Source organism: Prenolepis imparis, unplaced genomic scaffold, assembly GCF_030444845.1.
Source record: "Prenolepis imparis isolate NDT839.2.m4 unplaced genomic scaffold, iyPreImpa1.0 SCAF_1, whole genome shotgun sequence".
Taxonomy (NCBI): Eukaryota; Metazoa; Arthropoda; class Insecta; order Hymenoptera; family Formicidae; genus Prenolepis; species Prenolepis imparis.
In genome coordinates this window covers 16,256,436-16,282,644 of record NW_028141159.1, presented here as the reverse complement: position 1 = coordinate 16,282,644, position 26,209 = coordinate 16,256,436, and the positions used below count along the sequence as shown (strand labels likewise).

Here is a 26,209-nt window from a genome sequence, read left to right as displayed (position 1 = left end):
ATAAATATCATTGTTTTTTTCTTTTCTTGAAAAATATAAAATTAGGATTAACAGAAAAAAAATATATATATATAATTTTCGACTTGTTTTTCTACACACAGAATAATTCCAAGTAACGATGGTAAGATTAATACAAATTGTCAGGCATAACATATGCGTTAACATCTATAATAGACCTATTATAATATTTATATTATTTTTTATAAAAGATTAATCTTGTAACACTATATAGTTTCGATCTTTAATCAGATTTTTTTAAATCAACTAGGCAATCAATTAACTGAAACTTTAGGTCTTCTTATGTGATAAAATTGAGAACAAATAAATTGAGAATTTATAAAACATTAATCCGCCCGGTACTAACATATAGAGGTGCCAAGTATGAAATTTAAAATATAATTTAAATTCCCCGAATTAATAAGAGTCAAACAGATGATAGTGCGTAACTTTAAAAAAAAAGTAATTTTATATGTATACCATTCAGTACAACACAGTATTCTTTAAAAATTTGAAATATATATTTGCAATATATATGCAAGTTATATATATGTATATATATACACTTGCACATATAAAAGAATTAATAATTGTTTACATTCTCTTGTAAATTGAATACGTAAAATCGATTTGTTTAATATAATAACATAATTTTTTCCAGTTATTATTAAACTTTATAATATGACAAGTGTGTGATTCGTACGGTCGATATGTATACCTTAAAAAATCTTAAACTTGATTATAGTAACAAAAACTTTCTTCTTACAGCTACGGAAAAAAGACCCCCCGCATCCAATTAGAGTGGCAAAAACAATTGACGTGATAGCCAGGATCACTTTTCCAGTCGCCTTTTTCATGTTCCTCACTTTTTTCTTCATTCATTATAAGGGCACCTCGTAGAGCGACGCACAACGATCCTCGAAAGATCTCTCATCATTGGTACGAGCGACAACGAAGTCTCGTGATAGGCAAAAACAATGCTCAGGCCATGGGGATTAAATCTACAGTGAGCGTTCTCTCAAGAACAAAAATACCTCTAAGTGTAAATAAAGATATCGATAATCGTATGAATTTGTGATCGGATCTTCACTGCGAAGACACAGATAACGATAACGTAACTCAACACGCAAAAATCGGAATTTTTAATGGAAAATCGTGAAATTATTCGTCTATAATAAAAAAAACAAGCTAGATCAAACAAATTAATTCGAATAAGCAATGTTTGATGAATGAAGGGGAGAGGAAAAAGTATGCTGATGGAATATTCGCGACCTAATAAGAAAGAAAAGAGTATCCACGAGATAGATTCGTCTTTGTTTATTCTTCATTTCTCTCACGTGTGATAAATTTTAAAAGCACTTCTTTATGGAGAAAGTAGATTCACGTCCGCTCCGCAACTATGAACAGCAGTCATGTTATACATTTATCTCTGTTTCTTTTTCCTCTCTTATATCTTTAGAAATAATAGATAAAATGCCGCCGGCGAACGCTTCAGTCAAACCGAGAGAATGACGCGCTTAGCTTAGTTGATGATAATTACACATACTAATATATAAAATATTATCATTGCGCCTAATTCGAACATCCTTACCAGGCATATGATAGCGAAATATCCGCAACCAAACATTAAATGTAGAACGCGATAGAAAGATAGAGAGAGAAAAGCGACAAGTACAGGATATTTCACATAACATGACCCATTCATGTTCTTAACAAATATTGAAACCAATAAATAAGCGTTTTAAAATGATCAAAGATAATATATAATTATAGATATATATATAGCTTTCACTGTAATATCTACATTTATACATAAATAAGTGAACGGCTCATTTTACGTGTCAAGTATTCTGTCAAATCGGATAGATGTTATTGAACGAAAAGCCGAATCGGAGGCAAAGATTTTTTGGTGAAAATATATACATTTATGTATCACGACTTTGTACGTTGAAACCCAGGGAAATTGCCGCCATTCAACCTGATAAAAAATGGAAAACATAAAGTGCAGACTCTTGTTCACTTTATATGAAAAATACGGTGAATGCTAGACGAATGAAAAAAGCAATTCGCAGTCGATTTATGCGTCATGTGCGCTGCGGAAGAAAAACATCATCTTGATATTACTGAAAGTAGTAACACGCAATACTCTGATGTTTTCTTCTCGGAATACATTGATCACAACTATTTCTATGACACGTGTCGAGCGCTGTCGGCTAATTCGAAATTTCTACTTGTAGTCTTGCGCATACTATTTTAGGAACAGTATTGCTATGCTACACTACTATTATTATTATTACTACTATTTTTATTATTATCGTAACTAATACCTTATTATACTGTTATACGGTTGCTATTCTATTATCGTATTATCGCTACTACTATACAAGTCACTGTTGTAATATTACAGTACTTAGAAGAGACGCAATGTCGGAGGCGCTTTTAAGTGCGCATCCTCCATTTGTACTGATTGAGTTATACTTATCGTGTCTAGCAATATCAAAAACCAACAGACCAAGAAAATACAAACCGAATGTATATACCGGGAATATGTTTCGGTAATTCACTCGAGATATATACACTAGATATTATACTTATAATTATAAGGAGACCGTCTTGCTGTTGTTATTGCGCTATTCGCTATTGAATACGAGAAAAAATATTAATATAAATTAAAATATTAATATAAATTTCTCAATATAGAGTGGAACATGTGGACACACAACACAAGCGCACGCACGCACGCACACACGCGTATATACGGACGACAAATGCGCATTCAAATTGAAAAAAAAAACATGTATAAGGATCGATATATCTAATGGCGGTTAGCACTGGTCTTAGTTTGTTATATAGTATAATGAAAAAAAAGACAAAAAATGTCAAGATAATATATATTATCCAGTTAACGTATAAAGTTCACAAAAACTTGAATTATTTTTTTCTCTTATTTATCTTTTATGTTTATATAATATAAGAAATTTTAGATTTTTTTTAAATACTATATTTATGTTGTAATTACTGTGATTTAATATTAGGAAAAGTGTTTAGAGAGATACCCCGTATATATATTGCTAACTGAGACGTCCACACACAAGAAATCAAGCCTGAACAATAAATACTCATTATTAATACAGATCTCGTCTAACTGCCAAAGGACTTTCATTCTCACTGGCGTATAGATGTATGTATTTTTCTCTAACTTCGAAATCTTTTAATGCACATTGTAAAACAACAATCGTTTTTTTAAAGATTGTGCAACTATCGATGTCATCTTTAAAAAAAAAAAAAAGCCCAATTAGAAATTTAGTTTAAAATGTCGCTTAACCTTTAAATGCATTCGCTTTAACAACGTTTATCACCTTATCGATTTTTATGAGAAAAAAGTAAAAAATAAAATAACAAACATTACACATAATTCGCGCAGCACTCTAATTTTATAATAAATAATTTGAATGGTTAATGCGCATCATGCGCATCATTATCAACGATATGACAAAATTAAAGAAATTGAAGTAATTGAAATTAATTGTGTCACAGCCCTTTTTAATAAATAATTTAAATTAATATGTATTTCCGAAAATTGCCTGCAATTTTATTGGGTGGCCTTAAAATACACCTCATACAATAGAATCTCTAATTTTGGCCTTAATTTTAGCAAGCATAAAAGCGAAAAATTTTTGGAAAACCAAAATTAATGGCAAAATTATTAATAAAACCAAAATTTTTTACTATACAAGCTACTCAATCATTTTATTTGCATAGTTGTGAAATTATTATCTGTACGTGTATCATCACATAATCTGTCTATTATGACATAGAAGAAACGCGATATTAGTGTTTTTGAAAGTATATGTGGAAGACCAAAATTAATATACCAAAATTAACGAGTTTAAAATTAACGAGATTCTACTGTATTTTCCTACTACATATTAAAATCAGTATTAATATAATTTTATTTGAATAAATGTAATAACAAATGAAAAAGATTATGCAGTTTATAATTTAAAAAAATTTCTTGATGAATTTAAACAAAAGTCGTTTTCAAATTTTTGTTATGTAATTTTTTTGAGAATAATCTAATATTCTATCTCTAAAATTATTCGACAGTATTTTACAAAATTGTTGCTTAGATAAATTGTATTATCGGTTACAAGCAAAATATACTTAAAATAAAAGGAAAATGATATAGAGCAAGAAGATGAGAGAAAAGAATATATAAAATAATTAAAAATATTTGTACTTGTATATGAATATCGTACCTCTTTTAGGAGGTATCTGCAATATATAATAAAATGTTGATTATATGCAATAAATAATATATAAAAATTCTTCGAACACGTAAGGCCAAAAAGTAGACGGAATACAAATGTCATCAGCATACAATTTCCAAAATTTAAAAAAGTCTTTTTTTACTCTGTGATGCTCTCTACGACATCGCGAAGGGCAAGAGAATAAAAGAAACAATAACACTTCTTGTCTTTTATACGCAAGCAAGATCAAAAAGATGTAGAGAGAATAATAACAAAGTGTCACATTACAACGGGAACAAATTTTTAAAAAAAGAGTGAGAAAGAAGGTAGAAAAAAGAGAAAGGAAAAAAGAAGAGGAAAAAAATAGAAAAGAAGGGAAAATAAGATAAGGTTATTAGAGGAGAGAGAAAGAGATGATTGTTATGTATTGTAGTATAATTCGAAATAATTTTATTTAATAAATAATCGGTGAATTTGGAAATATAAGCTGTCGGTTTTACTAATAAATATAAATAATACAAAACTTACGAAAACATTGCAAAGAAAAAAATTCTTCAAATATTTTTAAATTATGGACTAAGTTTTCAATAAATTTTTTCCCTATTAATAATTTTAATAATTATGCGATTTCGCATAATAATACAAACTGACATATTATTATAACTATTTGTTTATTGCAGCAAAAAGATGAAATAATATAATTTTTTTTGATCGTCACATATAACTTTTCTTTCGTCCAAATAGTGTTTCTAATCTCCTTAAAAATTAGCCAAAGTTTAATTTCTAAGTTGTCGAATAGTGGTATTTACTTCTTATAAGATATTGTTGTATAATATATAGAAATCTCTCTTTGAAATTATATTGGTGTTAAAGATATATATTTTAAATTTTATCTAGACAAAGATATCTTAATTTTTACAATTGTTTTTTCTGTAACGTTACAACTTTTAATATTTTATTTAAAATAAATTTCTTCAGACATTAGATAGTAAATAATATTTAATTTGACTCTATTATAATTTAAATAGGATTTTACAATAAAATATAGAATATAATTTACACAAAAATAAATAATTTTAGTTGACAATAAACACGAATACTTCATATTTGTTTAACATTTGTTACTAATATTGTTTTTATCTTTTAGATTCGATTATTTATCGCATTTTACAAAAGCCGATAGTGTCCAATTGTAATTTTGGTAAATATTTTGATTAGTAAAATCAATCCCAATAATCTATACCTTTATATTATATATATATATATATATATATATTTATATTGTCGAAATTATGATCTTAAATAACATTTGAAAGATTTTTAATTATCGCTCATTTATTAAAAGTTGTTACCAAATGAGTCTATGTAAAATAGGATAGATATTTAAATAAAAACCATAATATTAATATTATATAAGTATAATAGAACTAAATATCTTGCAAATAGTAAAAAGAGAATGTTGTGATCTCTTGAAATTTACATTAAAATTCTTTAAGAAATTGAGAAAAATCAAATATAGATAATTTATGTTTATATATTGATTAATTCATTTATGTTTCTCGATACACTTTGTGTTTCATAATTTAAAGTTAATAAGAGAAATAAATAATTTATATATACATATACATATATGTATATGTGTGTGTAATAACAATGAAAAATCACATACAAATATATATAGATAACTTTGGCTACTTTTTAAAGAGTTTGATAAGATTTTGTATTGTGATGAATCATCTTGTATAAAAAAAGAATTTCTATGTTTTATGTAATAAAATAAAAACAGAACATATTATACGGTAAATTATTTTTTATATAAATCTATTTTGTCCATTTAAATAAAAAAAAAACCTTGCTCCCAAATCCGAAACTAATGTGCATATGTTGAAATACTTCACAATAATTTTGATTTGTGAAAAATTTCACAAGTATTATTTTCGAATGTCTTGACTATAAAACTATCATTATGAAGATATAATATTGATTTTGTTTGATCATATATGTGTTCGCGCCTATTGAAATCTTATAATTCAAAACACTGCCATGCAACTAAAGTGTAAAGAAAAAAAAATCATTATTTATGGTATAAAGCGAATGTAAAGTTTGCGTATTATGACATAAAAAAAACATGGAGATTTGTAAAAAATAAGATGTACATTATAAAAAAATGTATGCGTATAAAATCGAGATCTCTCATAACTCTTAAAAATGTAGGCTCGCAAAAATATATGCAGACTTTAATAAGCAAATATTAATTTGAGCGATTCTACGAACTTGTTAGCTCTTGGTTTATTTTTTATTAAATTACTGCAATCCTTTTTGGCCTACGATTTACGGCTTATTTACCGATGATCTACAGAATGACAAATCGCGAGCAATAACGAACGATCCTACCCGCGTAATTCGATGTAAACTTCGTAGTTCGGCAAATCTCTATATGCCAGATTGATATTAATTTAATACACAATCATGCATTAATGGACGTCATACGTACTCGTATAGTAATAATGCAATAACAAAACTGTTTTGAGTGAAAAAATTTTGTGCATAATATCCTCATCACAATAGTTTTCATCACATTAGAATAGAAGGATACTTTCTGCAACGACTCTCCCTTACAAGTAGCAACTAGAAAACATTTTATTTTTTGCAGAATAATGCTACAAGAGAACATGTTAAAATAAAAAAAAAAAGATCTTTGAATAAAAAGTATTTATTTTAAACAAAAATGTACGTGAAAAGTTTAGAAGAATATCTTGATTTGTGGAATATATATTTTAAATATATAATTTTATATTTATATCAGGATTTTTATAAATTATACGTTTAATTTATTTTTGCGCTGAAATAAAGTCGTAATGAAATTGTGCTCGAATATAAAAAAATTCATTGCTTATGGTGTTTATCGCTACTTGGAAGGTAATTGCGCAGCAAAAATTCTTCTAAACATATTTTAATGAATGTTTGTGGCACTTCTTGCAGAGCTCAAGTATCACGTGATGCGTTTAGTAATTGATATTGTAGAATTGTAAATTATGATTCCGCCGAAAAAAATGTAAATCTGTACTTTAGGAATATGCATTAATACGTACATATGTGTATTAATACATATTGAGCTCTGAGAAATCTCTCTCTAATTTGAGAAGATCCAAATAAAACACTAATATCATGTTATGCATCGCTTACGCTTTGTTAATGTCGGATAAGACACATCCACGACTCGATCGTGTGATGTTTTAAAAGAAATTTATATCTAGACTCTCCATATATGTGTATGTATGCACTATAAGTTAACATTATAAATCGATACGATATAGCATAAGTGTATTTCTACGATAATGCGAAAAGATTATGGTATAAAGAGATTATCGCGATGCATTTATATTTCTTATAATTCTCTCTAAAATTACATATAATAGTATATAATGTGTGGATAGAAGATCTTTAGAGAGCATCTTTATGTTTCTTCTATTTATTTCTACCGTTAAATTGACTTGGTAAAAGCTTTGAATCAGACTTCAGAAGGATTACATTTCTCCGTAACAGAATTTACCTGATCGCGTACAGTTTATACCGCACTGCTACCTCACAATTCTTTATATGAATAATATTACAAAAATCTGTACATATATAATTGATACAATGATTATGTAAAGCCAAGCATTGATAAAAATGTGTGCTATTTGATTAAATTTACGTTTAACAGTTAAAATAAATTACAAATTTAAAGTCTAACAGGCTAAATAAGAGCCAAACACGTGTGATACCAAGTAATTACAATAAATCTCAAATCTCAAATCCAAATTTCATATCGAGATTTATTTTAATTACTTGGTATCACATCAAGAAAAAATTTGTGCTCTGTGCAAAATAAATCAGTTTCAGTGAAAAATTAATTTTTATTGAAATCCGTGTTTGGTTCTTATTAGCCCGTTGAAATTTATATTTTAAATTGAAAAAGCCCTACTAATTTCTTAGTCGTTAAAATAAATTAGTTGAATGGTTGTATGAAATTAATTTGTAACTTGATCATGTTGCTGGGCTCACAAATGTAAGATGTTTCTTAAAAAATTATAAATGTTTAAAATTAATATTTATAAATATTTAGTGTTCAATGTTTATTATATCAATATTTTTTTATTTCAATCTTTACAACATTTTTTTATATAAAATACAAATGCGTAATATAATATTTTGCTTTCTTTTCTAATCTGATAATTATTTGTCCAAAATATTTCTTATCTTTGTTATCTGTAAAATAATATGTAATTTTATATTTCTTTGTTAACGAAGAAAAAATATATCGAGCCTAACAGCAATATGAAACAAGAATAAGAACTGTTGAATTTATTGCTATTTTTTGTATATTTCACGCTGTGAATGAATATAAACCATTAGATTATAGGAATGCTATAATAATTATTATAATAATTGAATTAATTAATATATTGTTCATGTTTAATATTCTACGGACCAAAATATAAGTACTTGTACCGTTACTTTACACCGTCATCATGGACCGTCAGTTGTATCTTTTTAGATTCGTATATAGTCCACGCAATCTGCAATATTTACTTGTTCGTAATATTTATTCAAACGTTGTTCATTGAATTTTTATTAAAGTACATCGGAAGCGAAAATAGACTCTATAATTGAAAAATAGTGCAAACTCCATGATGCAAGAAGGAAATGTGTGCATTGTAATATAATTTTTGCGTACAGAAGTACAATTTTAAATTATAAATATTTATATATAAATATCTCATTTTAGAAAAAAATACACAATCAGTCACACCTTCCGAAAGACATAACAATGATCAATCCTGACCTGCACCAATGGATAATTAACCGGTAGTTTTTATAAGTTCAACGGTTTAAATATTTATTGGCAAATAATTGTACGTTTATTTCAACAAATTTTGTATTGTTTATTTTATATTATATGATTTAATTTATAAAAATTAATATATATCTATTATTTATTTAGTTTCTTTTTTAAATATTATTTTTTCTGGAATTGGAGATACAAAACCGAAAAAATGAATTATTTTTCTATATTAACAAAAATATGGATTTGCAGTGATAGTTTATGATAAAATCATGTAAAATTTAACTCTGTTTCTTCTGTTTCTCTTATCGATTTTTTGAAGCAAAGATATTTGTATATGTATAATTTAGACGTAGAATTGTTATATGTAAATTGACAAAAATTTATTTTCTGTGTGATTAAATATCTCAAACTTATCAATTTTTAGTCTTAATTTCTTTCTAATTTGTTGTATAAAAAAATTTAATTTTATATTTTTTCAATCATTTTTAATTATAATTCTACAAGAATAAAACTTTACGATCTACTTAGAACACCTTGCATAAAAGTATATGCACTTAAAATTATGTAGATATTATTAGAAGTAGATTATTAGACGCAAAATAATAAATATACGCAATGGTGATGATCTGATGATGCAGGAAACACGGAAATCATATTTAGACATTGTAATATCTTTATATTCTACATTTAAGATTTGGATGTTACAAAAGTAGAAAAATATATTATAATTATTTAAGCATCATAGTATATATTAATATTATATATATGTATAATTATATATATAGCATACAATTATTTTTCACATAGTTATTATTTATTTATTTATAAAAATATCTTATTAAGATGACTTTTATTCTGACTTCTTTAATTTCTATATATATATTTTTTTTTTTGAAATATATATTTGTATTATAAAATTACGATGTCTTACTATCATGAGTATAATTGCAAGTTTTAAGATAAGATAAAGTTGTGATATTATTAAATATCAGTGCAATACAACTAACATGAATGCGCGCGCGTGATTATTTTTTCAATATTTAAGATTAAAAAGATAAAACAACCACCCAGACATAATTAAACAAGTAATAATAAGCTAAACTCCCTCAAGTCGTAAAAATAGTTTCGTAAAATAGATAATATATATGATAAATAATATTATCCATATATTATACGTACACACATACATAAATTACGCGAACAAAATATATATAAGTATTATGTACGCCGATACAATATCCATTTATGATTAATTAAATTAACATATGATATCTGTAATTTACGACATAAAACCAGCGATATGTAATGACATATAATACTTCACACAATGCATGTACATTAAATGCAGCTGATTTTTAATTATAAATAAAATTTATCCATTGTTAAATTGTATCAACAATTTAAACATCTGAATCTGAACTGTCAAATAAAGAGGCACAACAGATTTTATCTGCATGTTGTAGGCAAAGCTTTGTTTAAGGACCACCCTCCGCCTGATTATTATTATTATTATCAACAATTCATTATTTGATTTATTGGCTGTTTGTAACATATTATTGTCAAATATTAAATTGTCAACTAAAATAAATATTGTTATTCTTATTCTATACCATATATTTTTCTTTTTATATATAATATCCTTCACTGTATATTATTTCTTTTATATAATATTGATATAATTATTAAGATTGCATATAAGAAATAAAAATAATTCTAAGCTTAATATAAAATAATATCATACTTATGATACTTGTTTTTATATGAAGAATAGGAATTTTTCTATCTTTAAAATAATTATTTGTCTAATTTAAAAAAAAATACATGTTATTTATTTTGAGACATAAAAACTTAGAACAGCCTTTGTATAAAGACCACATATCCATATAATTACATAATTATTATTTTATATCCACATATAATATTATTTCTGTATACTTGTGTATGTGTTGTGACTGTGTGTGCTTGTAAAAAATTATACATATTGCACATAAAATTACAAAATTATTTTATTAATAAGCATACAGCTCTATTTATTCGTGTTTGACTCTGCACAGTGCAATGTACGATTTTTGGGTAGACAAATCATGCCACCCTACTGGACCCCTATCACAATCAGCGCAAGCTAGGTACTTGACGTTATCTACTGTGTGTGACACACCAATATTTTCGAAAGTAAACATATTTTCCACTAACCAGTAGTTCAAAATAACTTCTGACTCATTATCTTTATTTTCTCCTTTGCTATGTATATAAGGTAATGCAAACTGCAAAAAAGTTTTATAGTGTTATTAACGTAAGTGCTTAATTATCTATTTACGATAAGTTCTTATAAATGAATGTTTTGTACATAACATGTTAATATTGGAATAATCATCCTTATTGTTTATTTCTTTCACATAATATTAGTTTAATCATCAATGCATTCATATTGTTTTATTGTTAATTGAAAAACATTTTTGGTATATTGTTATGTTGTTTTACACTTTACTGATCATTTCTAACCTAAAAATGGTAGTGATTATTGTATACAATGTGATAATTTAAATTTGATTAAAATTTATAAATTTAAATTTATACATTACCACATAGTATACAATAATAAATATCATTTTTAGGTTAGAAATGATCAGTAAAGTCATCATGTAAAACATAACAATATACTAAAAATGTTTTTCAACAATAAAACAATATGAATGCATTAACGATTAAACTAATATTATGTGAAAGAAATAAACAATAAGGATGATTATTTCAATATTAACATGCTATGTAAACAGACACAATATAAACTAACCTCCATATTTATTAACCTAGCTGTTCCAGCATTAAGCATTTTTGAAGGGCAAAATGTGCAATAAATTTTGCTTTTGTTCTTGCCTTCTGCATCCTTTTTTGTATCAATAATATTCGCTGACATGGTTCGAAATTTATTTCGAACCTTTTTTTTCTTCTACGATTTAGATTGGCGTTTATGTATAACTACGATTTCAACTCTACTACGACTCTTCATATATGTAACCACGTGATCGAAAATGAATGGAAAGAGAAATGGACATGAATCAATTTACATTCCGTCTTGCGGATGCGCCATTAAAACAGAACCCATTCGATTCGAAATCGAGAAATTCAATCAATTGAGAAATCATTGCAAAATAGTGGAAAAGTCAACGACTGCAGAATGGAGTAATTCAATTGTAAAAAATACTAGTGATGTGTGATGTTATGTAATATTTTCTCAATATTACAAATGAAATATAACATATTATAGACATTTGACAAGAATATTTACACACAAAATCAATATACTAAAATTACTTGATCAACATGAATGAATGGACTACATATATAAAATTAGAAATAAACTGCATATGAATACATTAGAATAAAAATTATATTAATTATAATTTATATATTAAATTATTTTCACAATTTATAATCACAAATACAATTAATGATAATTAGTCTTTGCGAATAAATTCTTAAACAAATTAGATTAAAAAATATATTATGAAATGTTAAATTAATATGTATGTTAATATGTATAATAATATATATTAATTTAATATGTATTATAAAATATTTTTTGTATTCTTCTCTATTTTTTAAACAGAAATTTTTCTATATATTCTAATTTGTTGTAATCCATCCATTTTGAGGTAACGAAACTATCTACGATCTACAGTCTAAAATCTACAATCTAACTTTATACCTGCATAATATAATTTTTACAAAACCGTTACCTCGAAATAAAATAATAGTTCACTCACCAATCGATGAAACAGCAAAGTTGACTGCATGTCACGAAGCTACGTTGATCTGTAACACACAAATAGAATTCAAATTATAGCAGCGCAAAATAATTAAAATTTTTAAAAATTATCATTGTATCCATTGAATTTTATATTCAACGCGTACAATAATCAACAAATATATAATTAAATAACTGTTGAAATTTTGTAAAGACTATTTTTTTAAATATACATTTTTATAGAAACTTGCATATAAACGTTTATATATCAAAAGTATTTTCTTCTAATTCTCTCTTATTTAAATAATTTAAACACAAGAATAAAATTAATATATATGCGATATATTATAACAATTAAGTACTATACAAATAATAAATATTTACCACAAGGTTGCTCCGCTGGCGCCCGATGCCTCCCAGGCCTGCTCCTCCTCTCAGGTTGGTCAGAATTGTCTATTGTCGAAGTCCTTTGATTTACACGCGCGATAATTTTAAACTTTAAACTTTAAACGACACTCCCGCACTAAAACGCCCGAAACTTTGGACGATACTCCCGCACTAAAACGCGCGACACTTTTAGACGACACTCCCGCACTAAACGCTCCCTATTTGCACGGCATTCGAATATGTCGTACAATAGATGCTTGTGTCGGTTCAATACGAATAATTTTATGCTGGTCATAATGCCGTATCAGATACGGCCGTAAATGCTTAATTATATTTCTAATATTTAATAATATCTTTGACTGTTCCCCCTTTTTAATAAATATTAATATTAATGAATATTGATATATTAAGGAATTAATATTATATAAAAGAAATTCCTTTTTCTATTATAAACGTCATCACGAGAACTCGATAAGCAATCGTCTATCATTAATATGCGGCTTGCAATTAATGCGGTTTATTTATTTCATCAAACTACGCGATAATGTAATCGGTCAATTTCAAAAATAAGAAATAATAAAGTGAAATAAGGCGTATAATTTGCATTAAAAATTCTAAGATTTTGTCATAAAATAACTTTCTTATCACGAGTCTTTTTGTTTTCTTTTAGTCACGATAAAATCCTTTTAAACTCACGTAATTTTAATACAACTTCGTGTAATTGTAGTGTAAAAGTTAACAAGCTATATTAATGAATGGATTACAAAATAATATTAATATAAAATTGTATGAAAGTACATTATAACAATTTGTAATTATAATTTTATAATCATTTACTTTGTATAATCACACATCTATAATGATAATTAATCCTTAATGTGTTCTTTATAAAATAAATTAAGTTAAATTCACTACATATTATAAAATGTTTTATAAACTAAAATATTCATTTTAATCTGTTATAATTTATTGTAATCCATTCATTTTGAGGTAACGAAACTATCTACAATCTACAGTCTACACAATCTAGATCTACATTTTCACACTCTAATCTCTACAAAATCGTTACCTCGTAATAAAATATTTATTACTTATCAATCGATGGGCAACAATTGACTGAAATTGACTGCAAGCAACGTTGATCTGCAACATATAAATAGAATAAAATTTTATGGTGGCGCCCAAATTTGATTTATTGTAATTAATAAATAAATAATGAATACTCACTTTACAGTTGCTCGGTCGGCGCCCGATGCCTTCCCCAGGGCACCTCCCCTTTAAGTTTATCGGTGACGTCAGCTACGTTGATCTGTAACATATAAATTAAATCTAAATTGTAGCAGTGCTTAAATACTTAATATTTCAGAAAATTATTATTGTACGCATTGAATTTTATATTCAATATACAATTCAATGCGAACAATAACAAAATATACATACATATAATTAAATAAATTTATAAATTTTGGAAAAATTATTATTTTTTATTTAAATCTTTATAAGATGTTTATGTAAAAATACTTTTTTCAAAATTTCTTTTGTTTAAATCATTTAAATAAAGGAACTAAATCATTACGCGTATTAAAATTTTTCTTTTATTGAATTTGTACAAATAATGATAAATAAATAATAAATAAATTATTTACCTCATGTGTTAACTCTGTCGTCACTTGTTATTCCATCCCGGATCTCCTCTCTTCTTCTCCTTTTTATTTCGCTGTTGCTTTCTTCGTAGCACTCACTAGCGAAAACAAAATTCATTTATAATTAAGCGCGCACTAGCGAAAACAATTAATTACGATTACGCGCGCCCGTACTAATCACACTCAAATACAATAATTATTAATTATTAACGAGCGCGACACTTGGCAGGATGGCAGTTTCGACTTTAATGATTGCTGGCGACGCGCACATGATTACGGCGGGAAAATAACGCGGAAAACGCGCGCGAGACTGGATGTTCGCGCTCTCTTCCGGTATCTCTAGACAACTTCGTATGCATGCCAACAACGGAAATTAACAGCAAATCATCAATGATTGCACAAACACCGTATTTATACGCTACATGGTCGATACATTTAATCGCTTATTAATCGAATTAAATAATTGTGTGAATTGATACTTACTAATCACTTGTAATACATTATGATTGTGATCTTTTTCAGGCTCGATGTTCACGGTCTCTTTTGCGATCTTTCGGAAGAACGAACGTTGAGATTCGCGGCCGACGAGGTCAATCTCACGCGTGCGATCGCGATCACGATATCGATACACGCGACGCGATCCGATTTATATGATAAGTGATAATTAACGACGTAAAGATACTAATTAATATACTCGCACTCGTACTTTCGCGGCCGGCTATGCTATGAGTGCGCGAACGTTCATCACGAACAATGCGAAAGTGTACCAGAGGGCAGCATTCTAGATTGTTGTGTTCGAAAATCCGTCCGTCAAAGTGCAGAATTTGACCGACCAATCGGAGACCGAGGATCTCTTTGTCCTGATTGGTCAATCGAGCGCTTCACTCTAGGTGAATATATTTTCGAGATTGGTTATTCGTCATTCCTTCTAATCTTCAAACTTTTACATGGCAGCGTTATTCAATTGATGCCAATTCAAACCGTAGAAGTAGATTCAAGATTTATTTTAAACGATAATATCAAAGAATTATTGGGTCGATCTCCAGACAACTTTGTATGCGTACCAACAGCGGAAATTAACAGCAATCATCTATGATTGCACAAACACAGTATATTTATACGCTACACGGTCGATATACATGTATATGTTTAATAGCTTTTAAATAATTGTGTGGATTGATACTTACTAATCACTTGTATTTACATTATGATTGTAATATTTTTCACGATCGCGTCTCGGAAACTACGCAATGCCGCGATGTTTAATGTACAACAATATAATAAAAAGCTTATTTTGTTGTGTATAAAACGCGTCGCGTCGTTGCCTGCCTGTTCGAGTGTCGTGCGAATGACAATATGATATGCCTTACATAATTGCTTGATGCCGTATTTATATGCCACTCAGTCAAAAATTATTGAAATATATATTAACAATTATTGGCTTACCTCTTACCTCTCACCTCTCACTTTCACGAATGCGTCCCACTTCAGCCAGCATCCGTCTTGCTGCGTGCTTGCGATATTTTATTATCGATATATTTTCTATCGATTTTCGATATCTACTTCACGCGCGCGAGATATAAATCTCAAACAAAATTGTCACCTCGATATACTTATGAGTTGTTTAATTGTACAAGTTAAATATACTGAATGTCGTATTTATTCCCATCGTAGAATGTATCGTAAAATAAATGTATGCCGAATATTCTCTTTCTTTTATTTCGAATTAATTTTGATGTTTGTGCGCTTCGTTACGGAGTTTATTGGTGGGGTAAGGTTGGCAAGTTTGTTTGTCATTCCTGCTAACCTGTGTTAACCTCTAATCTTTATATGATCTTTATATGTTTTTGAATTACATTTAGTCTTTTTCATATTAATTCGTTTATTGTTCTTCACCATAAACAACGATGTCTAATTATTTTATAAAAATCGTTCTCTCATCAGAGTTTTCTTATCAGTTCTGTTAATCCTTAAAATTGTAATTTCATAGTTTTTGTGTGTTTTGTTTTAAAGTAAGTAGTTATATTTTTCCTCATAAAAATTTTCTTCAATTATTTCTTGCATAATTAGAAAAAGTGTTATTTAATCGGATTTTATAATTTATAATTTCTATCATTCACATCTTAGTCTTTATTGTTTAGTGTATGCAGTAATGTAATTGTTTGAATGTACAAGTTTTTTCTTATTTATTAATTTCCAATTATATTCTTCAAATTTTTTATCAAATGGTAGTGGATCTGTTGTACAATTATTCCCTTGCGCAGGTCCAATAACGAGAATTAAATTGCCTTTGTAATTTTCTATATAATTGCAGAATGCGGTACTATTATTAAAGTAGCAAAATAACATAGCATATCGCTTTGGTACTTGAAAATTCACTGACTCTTTTTCAATAAAAATAATATTTTTCAAGAATTGTGGTGGAGAATATTTGCTGTTCCACCAGGAACTATCCAATTCTATACCCAGTACGTCTAATCCTTAAAAATACATCATTAAAAAAACTAAAAGTATATATTGTTACAATATATAATATACTTTATTTTAAAAACTTACCTGAATATTTTTGTAATAACCATTCTAGTAATCCACAACCACAACCAATGCTTGCAATTCCAAATAAATTATATTTTCTTACAATCTTATTCATCCAATGTAAATCATTTATATCAGGCAATACCCATGATAATTTACAGATCTTGATGTCATTAATGCAAGATAAAGCAGTGATTTCTTTCCATTTTTGAGCATTATATAATGAGAAAATATTTTCCTCGATATTATCATCATTTATTACTAAATTATACATATATTTATATAAATTTATTATAAATATTTTACAAATAGTTAATATATTTATTTAAACTTAAAAGAAAACAAATAATATATTACTTACACGACATATTGAAGGATGCAGACCAAAAATGTACAACAGACTATTTACATGAATGAGTGGAAGGGTTGAGCCATGAACTTGAGTTGTGTAATTTTTCCAATAATAGATTAGCTTCTAGCTGTATAATATAGTTCAATAGATATAATATGTCTGAGCACACACATTTATTTACTAAATTCTGTCGCAACATGATATATATATAAAATAGATATAAATAAGTTTATAAAAAATTATATTTTATTCTACTTTCATACATTATGATATTACAGGAAGATGTTTGACATCCTCTCTCTCTCTCTCTCTCTTTATAATAAAATAAATTAGACATTCATTTAAAACTTATCCTTAATCGAAATCAACTTTTTGTAACGCATAATGTATATCATCTTTTGACACATTTAATAGAATTTTTTGATGTATATTGCTACCGGAATATTCGTATATTAACAATCTGTAGTCACCTAATTTTGTGCAAATATCAAGTGTTTGAGTGATATTGGGTGTTTCATAGCCTAAAAAAAGATAAAAGCAATCAGAAAAATGTAAAATTTTTTATATCATTTTTATATTAATTGTCTATATACAAACCATCAAAGGAACATAAAAATTCGAACTGTTTGTAAACATTTATAAAACAAACTTCTTCAACACCAGTTCGTGTAACTTCTGAACATACGGCGTGCAAGAATATCTGTTCAAATTTCGAACAATGTCTTATTGCTTGAACTTTTGGATTTGTTATCATCTCTGACAAAGCTTCGTTTACATCATGTATTGTCACTGTATCACCGTTGCGTATTTCGGTAATTTCTGCTGCACGACGACAAATGTCCAAAGCACGACGAGCATCACCCGATACCGCAGATATTTTTCTATATATAAAAAACACAAGATTGTATAAAGATATTGTATTCTTAAAATGTTTATTCAAATTCAATCAATTTTATTCGTTGAATAACTCTTCGTAAATAAAAAAGTGATCTATAAATATTTAGCGCTTTTGAAAAAACTTTTTTATAAAAAATAGAACATCTCACACACGCATTATACATAACTATTCATTTACATATATACTATATATATCATATAGATATATTTAATCCATTAGAGTAATATAATTTTAATAATTTAGAGATTTATCGTCTTCATTATATATTTTTTATTATTATTATATCATTAATTTGCGACATTATAATTTTATATTACTAAAAAAATTAGTATAATTTGTAAAATATAACGATTTGATCAAAAATATTTTAAATATATTCTGCATAATATTATATAATAATGCATTCAAAATATGTGCACATGCATGCAAATACAACATATATATATATAAAATGCAAACAAAATATTTATAAATAAAAAAATATAAAAACTGAATATAATGCTCACCGTGCAATTAACTGTAAAGCTTCATTTTTGAAAATATTTATATCTTTAAGTCTAGTCAATACTATCTCTTGCAATTGCTTATAATTGTATGGTTGAAAAGTTACTCGAGTAAGACCTAATCGTGATGTGACTCTACCCATTAAAACTCTTTCTGGGAGATCCATAGTATTTGCAATAGTAATGACTATTAATCGAGCACAGATTTTAGCAGGCCAATCTAATAAATTATATATCACATCTTGTCGTTTTGTACATAATAAATCAAGCTATAAAATACAAATCAAGAAAATTAATGCAATAAAATAAATAATGAAATATAAAAATGTGCCAATGCAAATCTAAAAAATTAATTAAATAAGAAATAAAAAATATATATTAGCATACCTCATCTACGAGTAACAATGTCATTGGTCTCTTAACGTTGCTGCTGAATTTCTTTTCTAGTACATTATATGCTTGTTCCCATGTTAAAACTTTTCCAGATAATTGCTTTAGAATCTGAACATAGGCTTGTCTGGGATCAGATAATTTCATACCATTAATTTCAATAAATTCAAAGTAGTCTAATTTACCCTTTTCCACCGATCTTTTTAAACATTTTACAATTTCATTTACAGTAGCAGTTTTGCCTGTACCTGGGACACCACTTATGTAGATACATCTGCAATTAATATTTATACACAATATTTTAGTAAATAAATAAAACTAAGTAAATAAAAATAAATATTAAATTATAATTATAGATTAAATTTACCCTCCGCTATTATCCATTAATTTACTTTCTAAAAATGTATAAATATCATTGAATTGTTCTTCTCTGCAAGGCAGTGACTTTGGCACTGCACTGACATGTAACCTCATTCTGGCTTCTTGTAATGGTGTAACTGGTTTAGCCAAGGCTTTAGTCCTTATTTTCACAGATGGTGTCAAAGAATCATGCTTTAGTGATGCACGATGAGATTTTGTGGGTGTGTGCACAGTATTGTTTAAATCTTTCTCTAATGCTGATTCAAAAGCATTCTTTACATCTTTGTCTCTTTGTTTAGATTTTAACAAAGTTTTGGTAACCTTGCGCACAGTCTCTGTCCTACCAACTTTAGTCTTCTTCTCATTTTTCTGTATTATTGATTCATACTTATTAAATACAGTTAAAATACTATAATTATTAAAAAAGAGGTCCAAATGATATCAATTAAAAGAGGAAAAGCCAATTAGTATTATAGCTTAGATGCATTAAGTGATGTGTAATGAAAATTTATTATTTAATATATATATAAATTGTAGTAGTATTTCAAATATTGGTCAATAAGAAGTGGTATAATTCTTTTAATATTGAGAAATGCTACTCTAAAAAATCTTTGACATACAATACTAACCTCCATATTCATTCACCTGACAGTTTCAGCATTAAGAATTTTTAAAAACCAAAATTTTTGAAGTGGAATATATTTTACTTTTATTCTTGCTCTCTGCGTCCTTTTTCGTTTCAATAATTCTTTGACACGGTGCGGGGGAGAGAGCGCGTATCAATGCGTGCGGCGCGTTCAACTTTGAATCTTTGAATCGACTTTAACCTTCAAGTGGCGCTGCGTCACGCGGGCGCGAATTCGGTCGCGGAGTGGGGGTGCATGGTGGGGGGGCTGAGTCGGGAGGGGATGCGCGCCCCGGTGCGCCGCGGACGTGTAAGCGCGCGCACCCCCCACCCCTCGACAACAACCCACGTGACCACGTGTTGCGTTCCGCGACCTGAAATTGGCAACGCTGACACTGTCTAGCATGCTGCCCTCTGGTACACTCTCGCATTGTTCGTGATTCGTGCGTCGATCAACGTTCGCGCACTCATAGCCGGTCCACGAAAGTACGAGTGTGAGTATATTAATTAGTATCTTTACGTCGTTAATTATCACTTATCATATAAATCGGATCGCGTCGCGTGTATCGATATCGTGATCGCGATCGCACGCGTGAGATTGACCTCGTCGGTCGCGAATCTCGCTCAACGTTCGTTCTCCCGAAAGATATCGCAATAAGAGACCGCGAACATCGAGCCTGAAAAAAATCACAATCATAATGTATGTACAAGTGATTAGTATCAATTCACACAATTATTTAATTCGATTAATAAGCGATTAAACGTATCGACCATGTAGCATATAAATACGGTGTTTGTGCAATCATAGATGATTTGCTGTGTTAATTTCCGTTGTTGGCATGCATACGAAGTTTTCTAGAGATCGTCTCAATAATTCTTTGATATTATCGTTTAAAATAAATCTTGAATCTACTTCTACGGTTTGAATTGGCATCAATTGAATAACGCTGCCATGTAAAAGTTTGAAGATTAGAAGGAATGACGAATAACCAATCTCGAAAATATATTCACCTAGAGTGAAGCGCTCGATTGACCAATCAGGACAAAGAGATCCTCGGTCTCCGATTGGTCGGTCAAATTCTGCACTTTGACGGACGGATTTCCGAACACAACAATCTAGAATGCTGCCCTCTGGTACACTTTCGCATTGTTCATGATCAACGTTCGCGCACTCATAGCATAGCCGGTCCGCGAAAGTACGAGTGCGAGTATATTAATTAGTATCTTTACGTCGTTAATTATCACTTATCATATAAATCGGATCGCGTCGCGTGTATCGATATCGTGATCGCGATCGCATGCGTGAGATTGACCTCGTCGGCCGCGAATCTTAACGTTCGTTCTTCCGAAAGATCGCAAAAGAGACCGTGAACATCGAGCCTGAAAAAGATCACAATCATAATGTATTACAAAAGTGATTAGTAAGTATCAATTCACACAATTATTTAATTCGATTAATAAGCGATTAAACGTATCGACCATGTAGCGTATAAATACGGTGTTTGTGCAATCATTGATGATTTGCTGTTAATTTCCGTTGTTGGCACGCATACGAAGTTGTCTAGAGATACCGGAAGAGAGCGCGAAAATCCAGTCTCGCGCGCGTTTTCCGTGTTATTTTCCCGCCGTAATCATGTACGCGTCGCCAGCAATCATTAAAATCGAAACTGCCATCCTGCCAAGTGTCGCGCTCGTTAATAATTAATAATTATTGTATTTGAGTGTGATTAGTACGGGCGCGCGTAATCGTAATTAATTGTTTTCGCTAGTGCGTGCTTTATAATTATAATGAATTTTGTTTTCGCTAGTGAATGCTACGAAGAAAGCAACAGCGAAATAAAAAGGAGAAGGATGAGAGAGGAGGTCCGGGATGGAATAACGACAAGTAACGACAGAGTTAACACATGAGGTAAATAATTTATTTATTATTTTTTTATCATTATTTGTACAAATTCAATAAAAGAAAAATTTTAATACGCGCAATGATTTAGTTCCTTTATTTAAATGATTTAAACAAAAGGAATTTTGAAAAAAATATTTTTACATAAACATCTTATAAAGATTTAAATAAAAAATAAAAATTTTTCCAAAATTTATAAATTTATTTAATTATATGTATGTATATTTTGTTATTGTACACATTGAATTGTATATTGAATATAAAATTCAATGCGTACAATAATAATTTTCTGAAATATTAAGTATTTAAGCGCTGCTATACAATTTAGATTTAATTTATATGTTACAGATCAACGTAGCTGATGTCACCGATAAATTGAAAAGGGAGTTGGCTTGAGAAAGGCATCGGGCGCCGGCTGAGCAACTATAAAGTGAGTATTCATTATTTATTTATTAATTACAATAAATCAAATTTGGGCGCTACCATAAAATTTTATTCTATTTATATGTTGCAGATCAACGTTGCTTGCAGTCAATTTCAGTCAATTGTTGCCCATCGATTGATAAGTAATAAATATTTTATTACGAGGTAACGATTTTGTAGAGATTAGAGTGTGAAAATGTAGATCTAGATTGTGTAGACTGTAGATTGTAGATAGTTTCGTTACCTCAAAATGAATGGATTACAATAAATTATAACAGATTAATATGAATATTTTAGTTTAAAAAACATTTTATAATATGTAGTAAATTTAATTTAATTAATTTTATAAAGAACACATTAAAGATTAATTATCATTATAGATGTGTGATTACAAAGTAAATGATTATAAAATTATAATTACAAATTGTTATAATGTACTTTGATACAATTTTATATTAATATTATTTTGTAATCCGTTCATTAATATAGCTTGTTAACTTTTACACTACAATTACACGAAGTTGTATTAAAATTACGTGAGTTTAAAAGGACATTTTATCGTGACTAAAAGAAAACAAAAAGACTCGTGATAAGAAAGTTATTTTATGACAAAATCTTAGAATTTTTAATGCAAATTATACGCCTTATTTCACTTTATTATTTCTTATTTTTGATATTGACCGGTTACATTATCGCGTAGTTTGATGAAATAAATAAACCGCGTTAATTGCAAGCCGCGTATTAATGATAGACGATTGCTTATCGAATTCTCGTGACGTTTATAATAAAAAAGGAATTTCTTTTATATAATATTAATTCCTTAATATATCAATATTCATTAATATTAATATTTATTAAAGAGGGGGAACAGTCAAAGATATTATTAAATATTAGAAATATAATTAAGCATTTATGGCCGTATCTGATACGGCATTATGACCGGCATAAAATTATTGGTATTGAACCGACACAAGCATCTAATTGTACGACATATTCGATTGCTGTGCAAATGGAGCGTTTAGTGCGGGAGTGTCGTCCAAAAGTGTCGCGCGTTTTAGTGCGGGAGTATCGTACAAAGTTTCGGGCGTTTTAGTGCGGGAGTATCGTTTAAAGTTTAAAATTATCGCGCGTGTAAATCAAAGGACTTCGACGATAGACAATCCTGACCAACCTGAGAGGAGGAGCAGGCCTGGGAGGCATCGGGCGCCAGCGGAGCAACCTTGTGGTAAATATTTATTATTTCTATAGTACTTAATTGTTATAAATCGCATATATATTAATTTTATTCTTGTGTTTAAATAAGAGAGAATTAGAAAAAAATACTTTTGATATATAAACGTTTATATGCAAGTGTCTATAAAAATGTATATTTAAAAAAAGAGTCTTTACAAATATTCTACAGTTATTTAATTATATATTTGTTGATTATTGTACGCGTTGAATATAAAATTCAATGGATACAATGATAATTTTTAGAAATTTTAATTATTTTGCGTTACGCTATAATTTGAATTTTATTTGTGTGTTACAGATCAACGTAGCTTCGTGACATGCAGTCAACTTTGCAAGTTTCATCGATTGGTGAGTGAACTATTATTTTATTTCGAGGTAACGGTTTTGTAAAAATTAGATTATGAGATATAAATAGATAGGAGATATAAATTTAGATTGTAGATTTTAGACTGTAGATCGTAGATAGTTCCGTTACTTCAAAATGGATGGATTACAACAAATTAGAATATAGAAAAACTTCTGTTTAAAAGAAAGAGAAGAATACAAAAAATATTTTTTATAATACATCTTAAATATATAATATTATACATATTGACACATTTCATAATATATTTAATTTAGTTTATTTTAAGAATTTATTCCAAAAACAGACTAATTATTTTGTAGTTGTGATTATAAATTGTGAAAATAATTTTATAATTATAATTAATATAATTTTTTATCGTAATGTACCAATTTATTCTAATTTTTTGTAGCCCATTCATTCATGTTGGTGAATTGTAACTTGTTCACTATATAATGTAGTACATTATGTAAATTTAGATAATGTACTGCAAATCTAAAAGTTTATTTTATATTTACCTTTTAATTCTTGAGAAAGATCATGAGCGCGGTGATCTTCATTTACATACATAAGTCTTACATTATGTAACTGAGTTTTATGCATATCAATACAACATAATTTAGAATAATTCTTTAAAAGATATTTAATATATTATATTTCATTTATACTTCTCACAATATAAACATTTAATACTACATATATTTGGATGTCTAGTTATATGCAATTTTAATTAGAAATATCTAATTATAAGCAAGATAAGACAAAATAATTTATGGATTTCTCACGTCGTTTTACTTATAAAAAGTATTGCGATAAATTAAAATATTACCTATGTTAAATTATGTGAGATTTTTCAATGGTATACTAAATATCTTCAAACATTCGAACATTTTTCCATTTTCTTAACATATATTATCAATATCACGTATCGCATATATATTATACATATAATGATAACAATAATAACAATAATGTATCACAATTGTGCTCGTCCTACAATTTTTAGAATTCTTTGCCTATTAAATATGCCAAAAGTCGCAAATAAATGGTGAATTAATTAAAAATGTAATATTATATATACAGGGTGTTAAATTTTAAATGTAACAAATGGAATATCTCTTAAACAATGTATAAACAATGTATTTTTAGAAATAATATTTTAAATAACAATTGTAGAGCTTAAAAAGATTTATTCATAGATTTTATCACTTTGATTTTGGGAGGCATTATCAATAAGGTCAGGGCAAGATTATCTTGAATTTTTTAAATAAAACCATCATACTTTTTTATATAAATCAATTTCTCACAATTTTATATAAAAAGTTATAAGGCTATAGTTTTGTCAAAAAGTGAATATAATTTACGAGATATTTTATACTCTTTAATTTGATATAATTTTACACAAATATATATCTTGTAAAATATTCATTTTTCGATAATCTTACCTTAATACTTTTTATGCACAAAATAATGAAAGGAATCGATTGGAGTAAAAAAAACACATAGTTTTTTTTAAGAAAAAATATGTAATTTGCAATTAGTAGCTACATATTTTTCTTAAAAGCAACTATCTATTTTCTTCACATCAATCGATTTCTCTCATTATTTTGTGCATAAAAGTATTGAGGTAAGATAATCGAAAAATGAATTTTTACAAGATATTTCATAGTTTGTGTAAGATTATGTCAAACTAAAGTATAAAATATCTCGTAAACTATTCACTTTTTTGCCATCCTACTGTTATAAATTTTATGCAGATTATTGCGAGGAATCAATTTATATAAAAAAAAT

At 27.9% G+C, this 26,209-nt stretch overlaps 5 protein-coding genes and 2 long non-coding RNA genes across 27 annotated transcripts in view; 3 read left to right on the top strand and 4 right to left on the bottom strand.

Annotated features, from left to right (window-relative positions):
• The window catches only part of Phcl-1 (pH-sensitive chloride channel 1), a 58,531-nt gene extending 53,552 nt beyond the window's left edge, over positions 1–4,979 (top strand). For all 14 annotated transcript variants that reach the window (XM_083031850.1, XM_083031896.1, XM_083031904.1 and 11 more), the window contains one exon: positions 766–4,979. In XM_083031850.1, the coding sequence (XP_082887976.1) occupies positions 766–897 (132 nt within the window). In that variant the 3' untranslated portion in view covers positions 898–4,979. The remainder of the gene's footprint in view (positions 1–765) is intronic.
• Positions 4,980–11,066: 6,087 nt separating this feature from the next.
• Strat (RAB interacting factor STRAT) lies at positions 11,067–12,118 on the bottom strand. The gene is made up of 2 exons (XM_083031836.1): positions 11,873–12,118; positions 11,067–11,342 (listed from the first exon to the last, which is right to left on the bottom strand). The coding sequence occupies exons 1-2, from the start codon at positions 11,993–11,995 to the stop codon at positions 11,109–11,111; spliced, it is 357 nt and encodes a 118-aa protein (XP_082887962.1). The 5' UTR covers positions 11,996–12,118; the 3' UTR covers positions 11,067–11,108.
• Positions 12,119–14,173: 2,055 nt separating this feature from the next.
• On the bottom strand, positions 14,174–15,573 carry LOC145941489 (uncharacterized). The gene is made up of 4 exons (XR_014426176.1): positions 15,340–15,573; positions 14,860–14,954; positions 14,441–14,522; positions 14,174–14,356 (listed from the first exon to the last, which is right to left on the bottom strand). It is a non-coding gene; the product is annotated as an uncharacterized LOC145941489 (long non-coding RNA).
• Positions 15,574–16,651: 1,078 nt separating this feature from the next.
• LOC145932678 (uncharacterized) lies at positions 16,652–17,840 on the bottom strand. The gene is made up of 3 exons (XM_083031821.1): positions 17,753–17,840; positions 17,413–17,652; positions 16,652–17,336 (listed from the first exon to the last, which is right to left on the bottom strand). The coding sequence occupies exons 1-3, from the start codon at positions 17,757–17,759 to the stop codon at positions 16,987–16,989; spliced, it is 597 nt and encodes a 198-aa protein (XP_082887947.1). The 5' UTR covers positions 17,760–17,840; the 3' UTR covers positions 16,652–16,986.
• Orc1 (origin recognition complex subunit 1) lies at positions 17,810–20,737 on the bottom strand. Of its 2 annotated transcripts, XM_083031811.1 has the most exons (7): positions 20,524–20,737; positions 19,902–20,263; positions 19,532–19,808; positions 19,148–19,413; positions 18,341–18,624; positions 18,214–18,264; positions 17,810–17,870 (listed from the first exon to the last, which is right to left on the bottom strand). In XM_083031811.1, the coding sequence occupies exons 1-7, from the start codon at positions 20,533–20,535 to the stop codon at positions 17,860–17,862; spliced, it is 1,263 nt and encodes a 420-aa protein (XP_082887937.1). In that variant the 5' UTR covers positions 20,536–20,737; the 3' UTR covers positions 17,810–17,859. The 2 variants fall into 2 exon arrangements, with proteins under 2 accessions (XP_082887937.1, XP_082887926.1); XM_083031800.1 differs by lacking the exon at positions 17,810–17,870 and having other exon boundaries at positions 17,980–18,264.
• Positions 20,738–21,599: 862 nt separating this feature from the next.
• On the top strand, positions 21,600–22,868 carry LOC145932665 (uncharacterized). Its single transcript, XR_014424763.1, has 3 exons — positions 21,600–21,940; positions 22,328–22,428; positions 22,768–22,868. It is a non-coding gene; the product is annotated as an uncharacterized LOC145932665 (long non-coding RNA).
• Positions 22,869–23,691: 823 nt separating this feature from the next.
• Positions 23,692–26,209, top strand: part of Fmr1 (synaptic functional regulator FMR1) — a 58,905-nt gene continuing 56,387 nt past the window's right edge. Inside the window, exons 1-2 of one of the 7 annotated variants that reach the window (XM_083031562.1) lie at positions 23,692–24,067; positions 24,374–24,423. The gene's annotated coding sequence lies outside the window, so the exon portion shown is untranslated. The remainder of the gene's footprint in view (positions 24,068–24,373; positions 24,424–26,209) is intronic. The other 6 variants (XM_083031524.1, XM_083031571.1, XM_083031531.1 and 3 more) reach the window with 6 other exon arrangements.

Coding starts and splice junctions, on each gene's coding strand:
- Orc1 (XM_083031800.1), bottom strand. Junction 19,809..19,901: donor TTAATGGATAATAGCGGAGG/GTAAATTTAATC, acceptor TATTAATTGCAG/ATGTATCTACATAAGTGGTG. Junction 19,414..19,531: donor CATTGTTACTCGTAGATGAG/GTATGCTAATAT, acceptor TGTATTTTATAG/CTTGATTTATTATGTACAAA.
- LOC145932678 (XM_083031821.1), bottom strand. Junction 17,337..17,412: donor GTTATTACAAAAATATTCAG/GTAAGTTTTTAA, acceptor TGTATTTTTAAG/GATTAGACGTACTGGGTATA.
- Strat (XM_083031836.1), bottom strand. CDS start 11,995: ATGTCAGCGAATATTATTGATACAAAAAAGGATGCAGAAGGCAAGAAC. Junction 11,343..11,872: donor CTAGGTTAATAAATATGGAG/GTTAGTTTATAT, acceptor ACTTTTTTGCAG/TTTGCATTACCTTATATACA.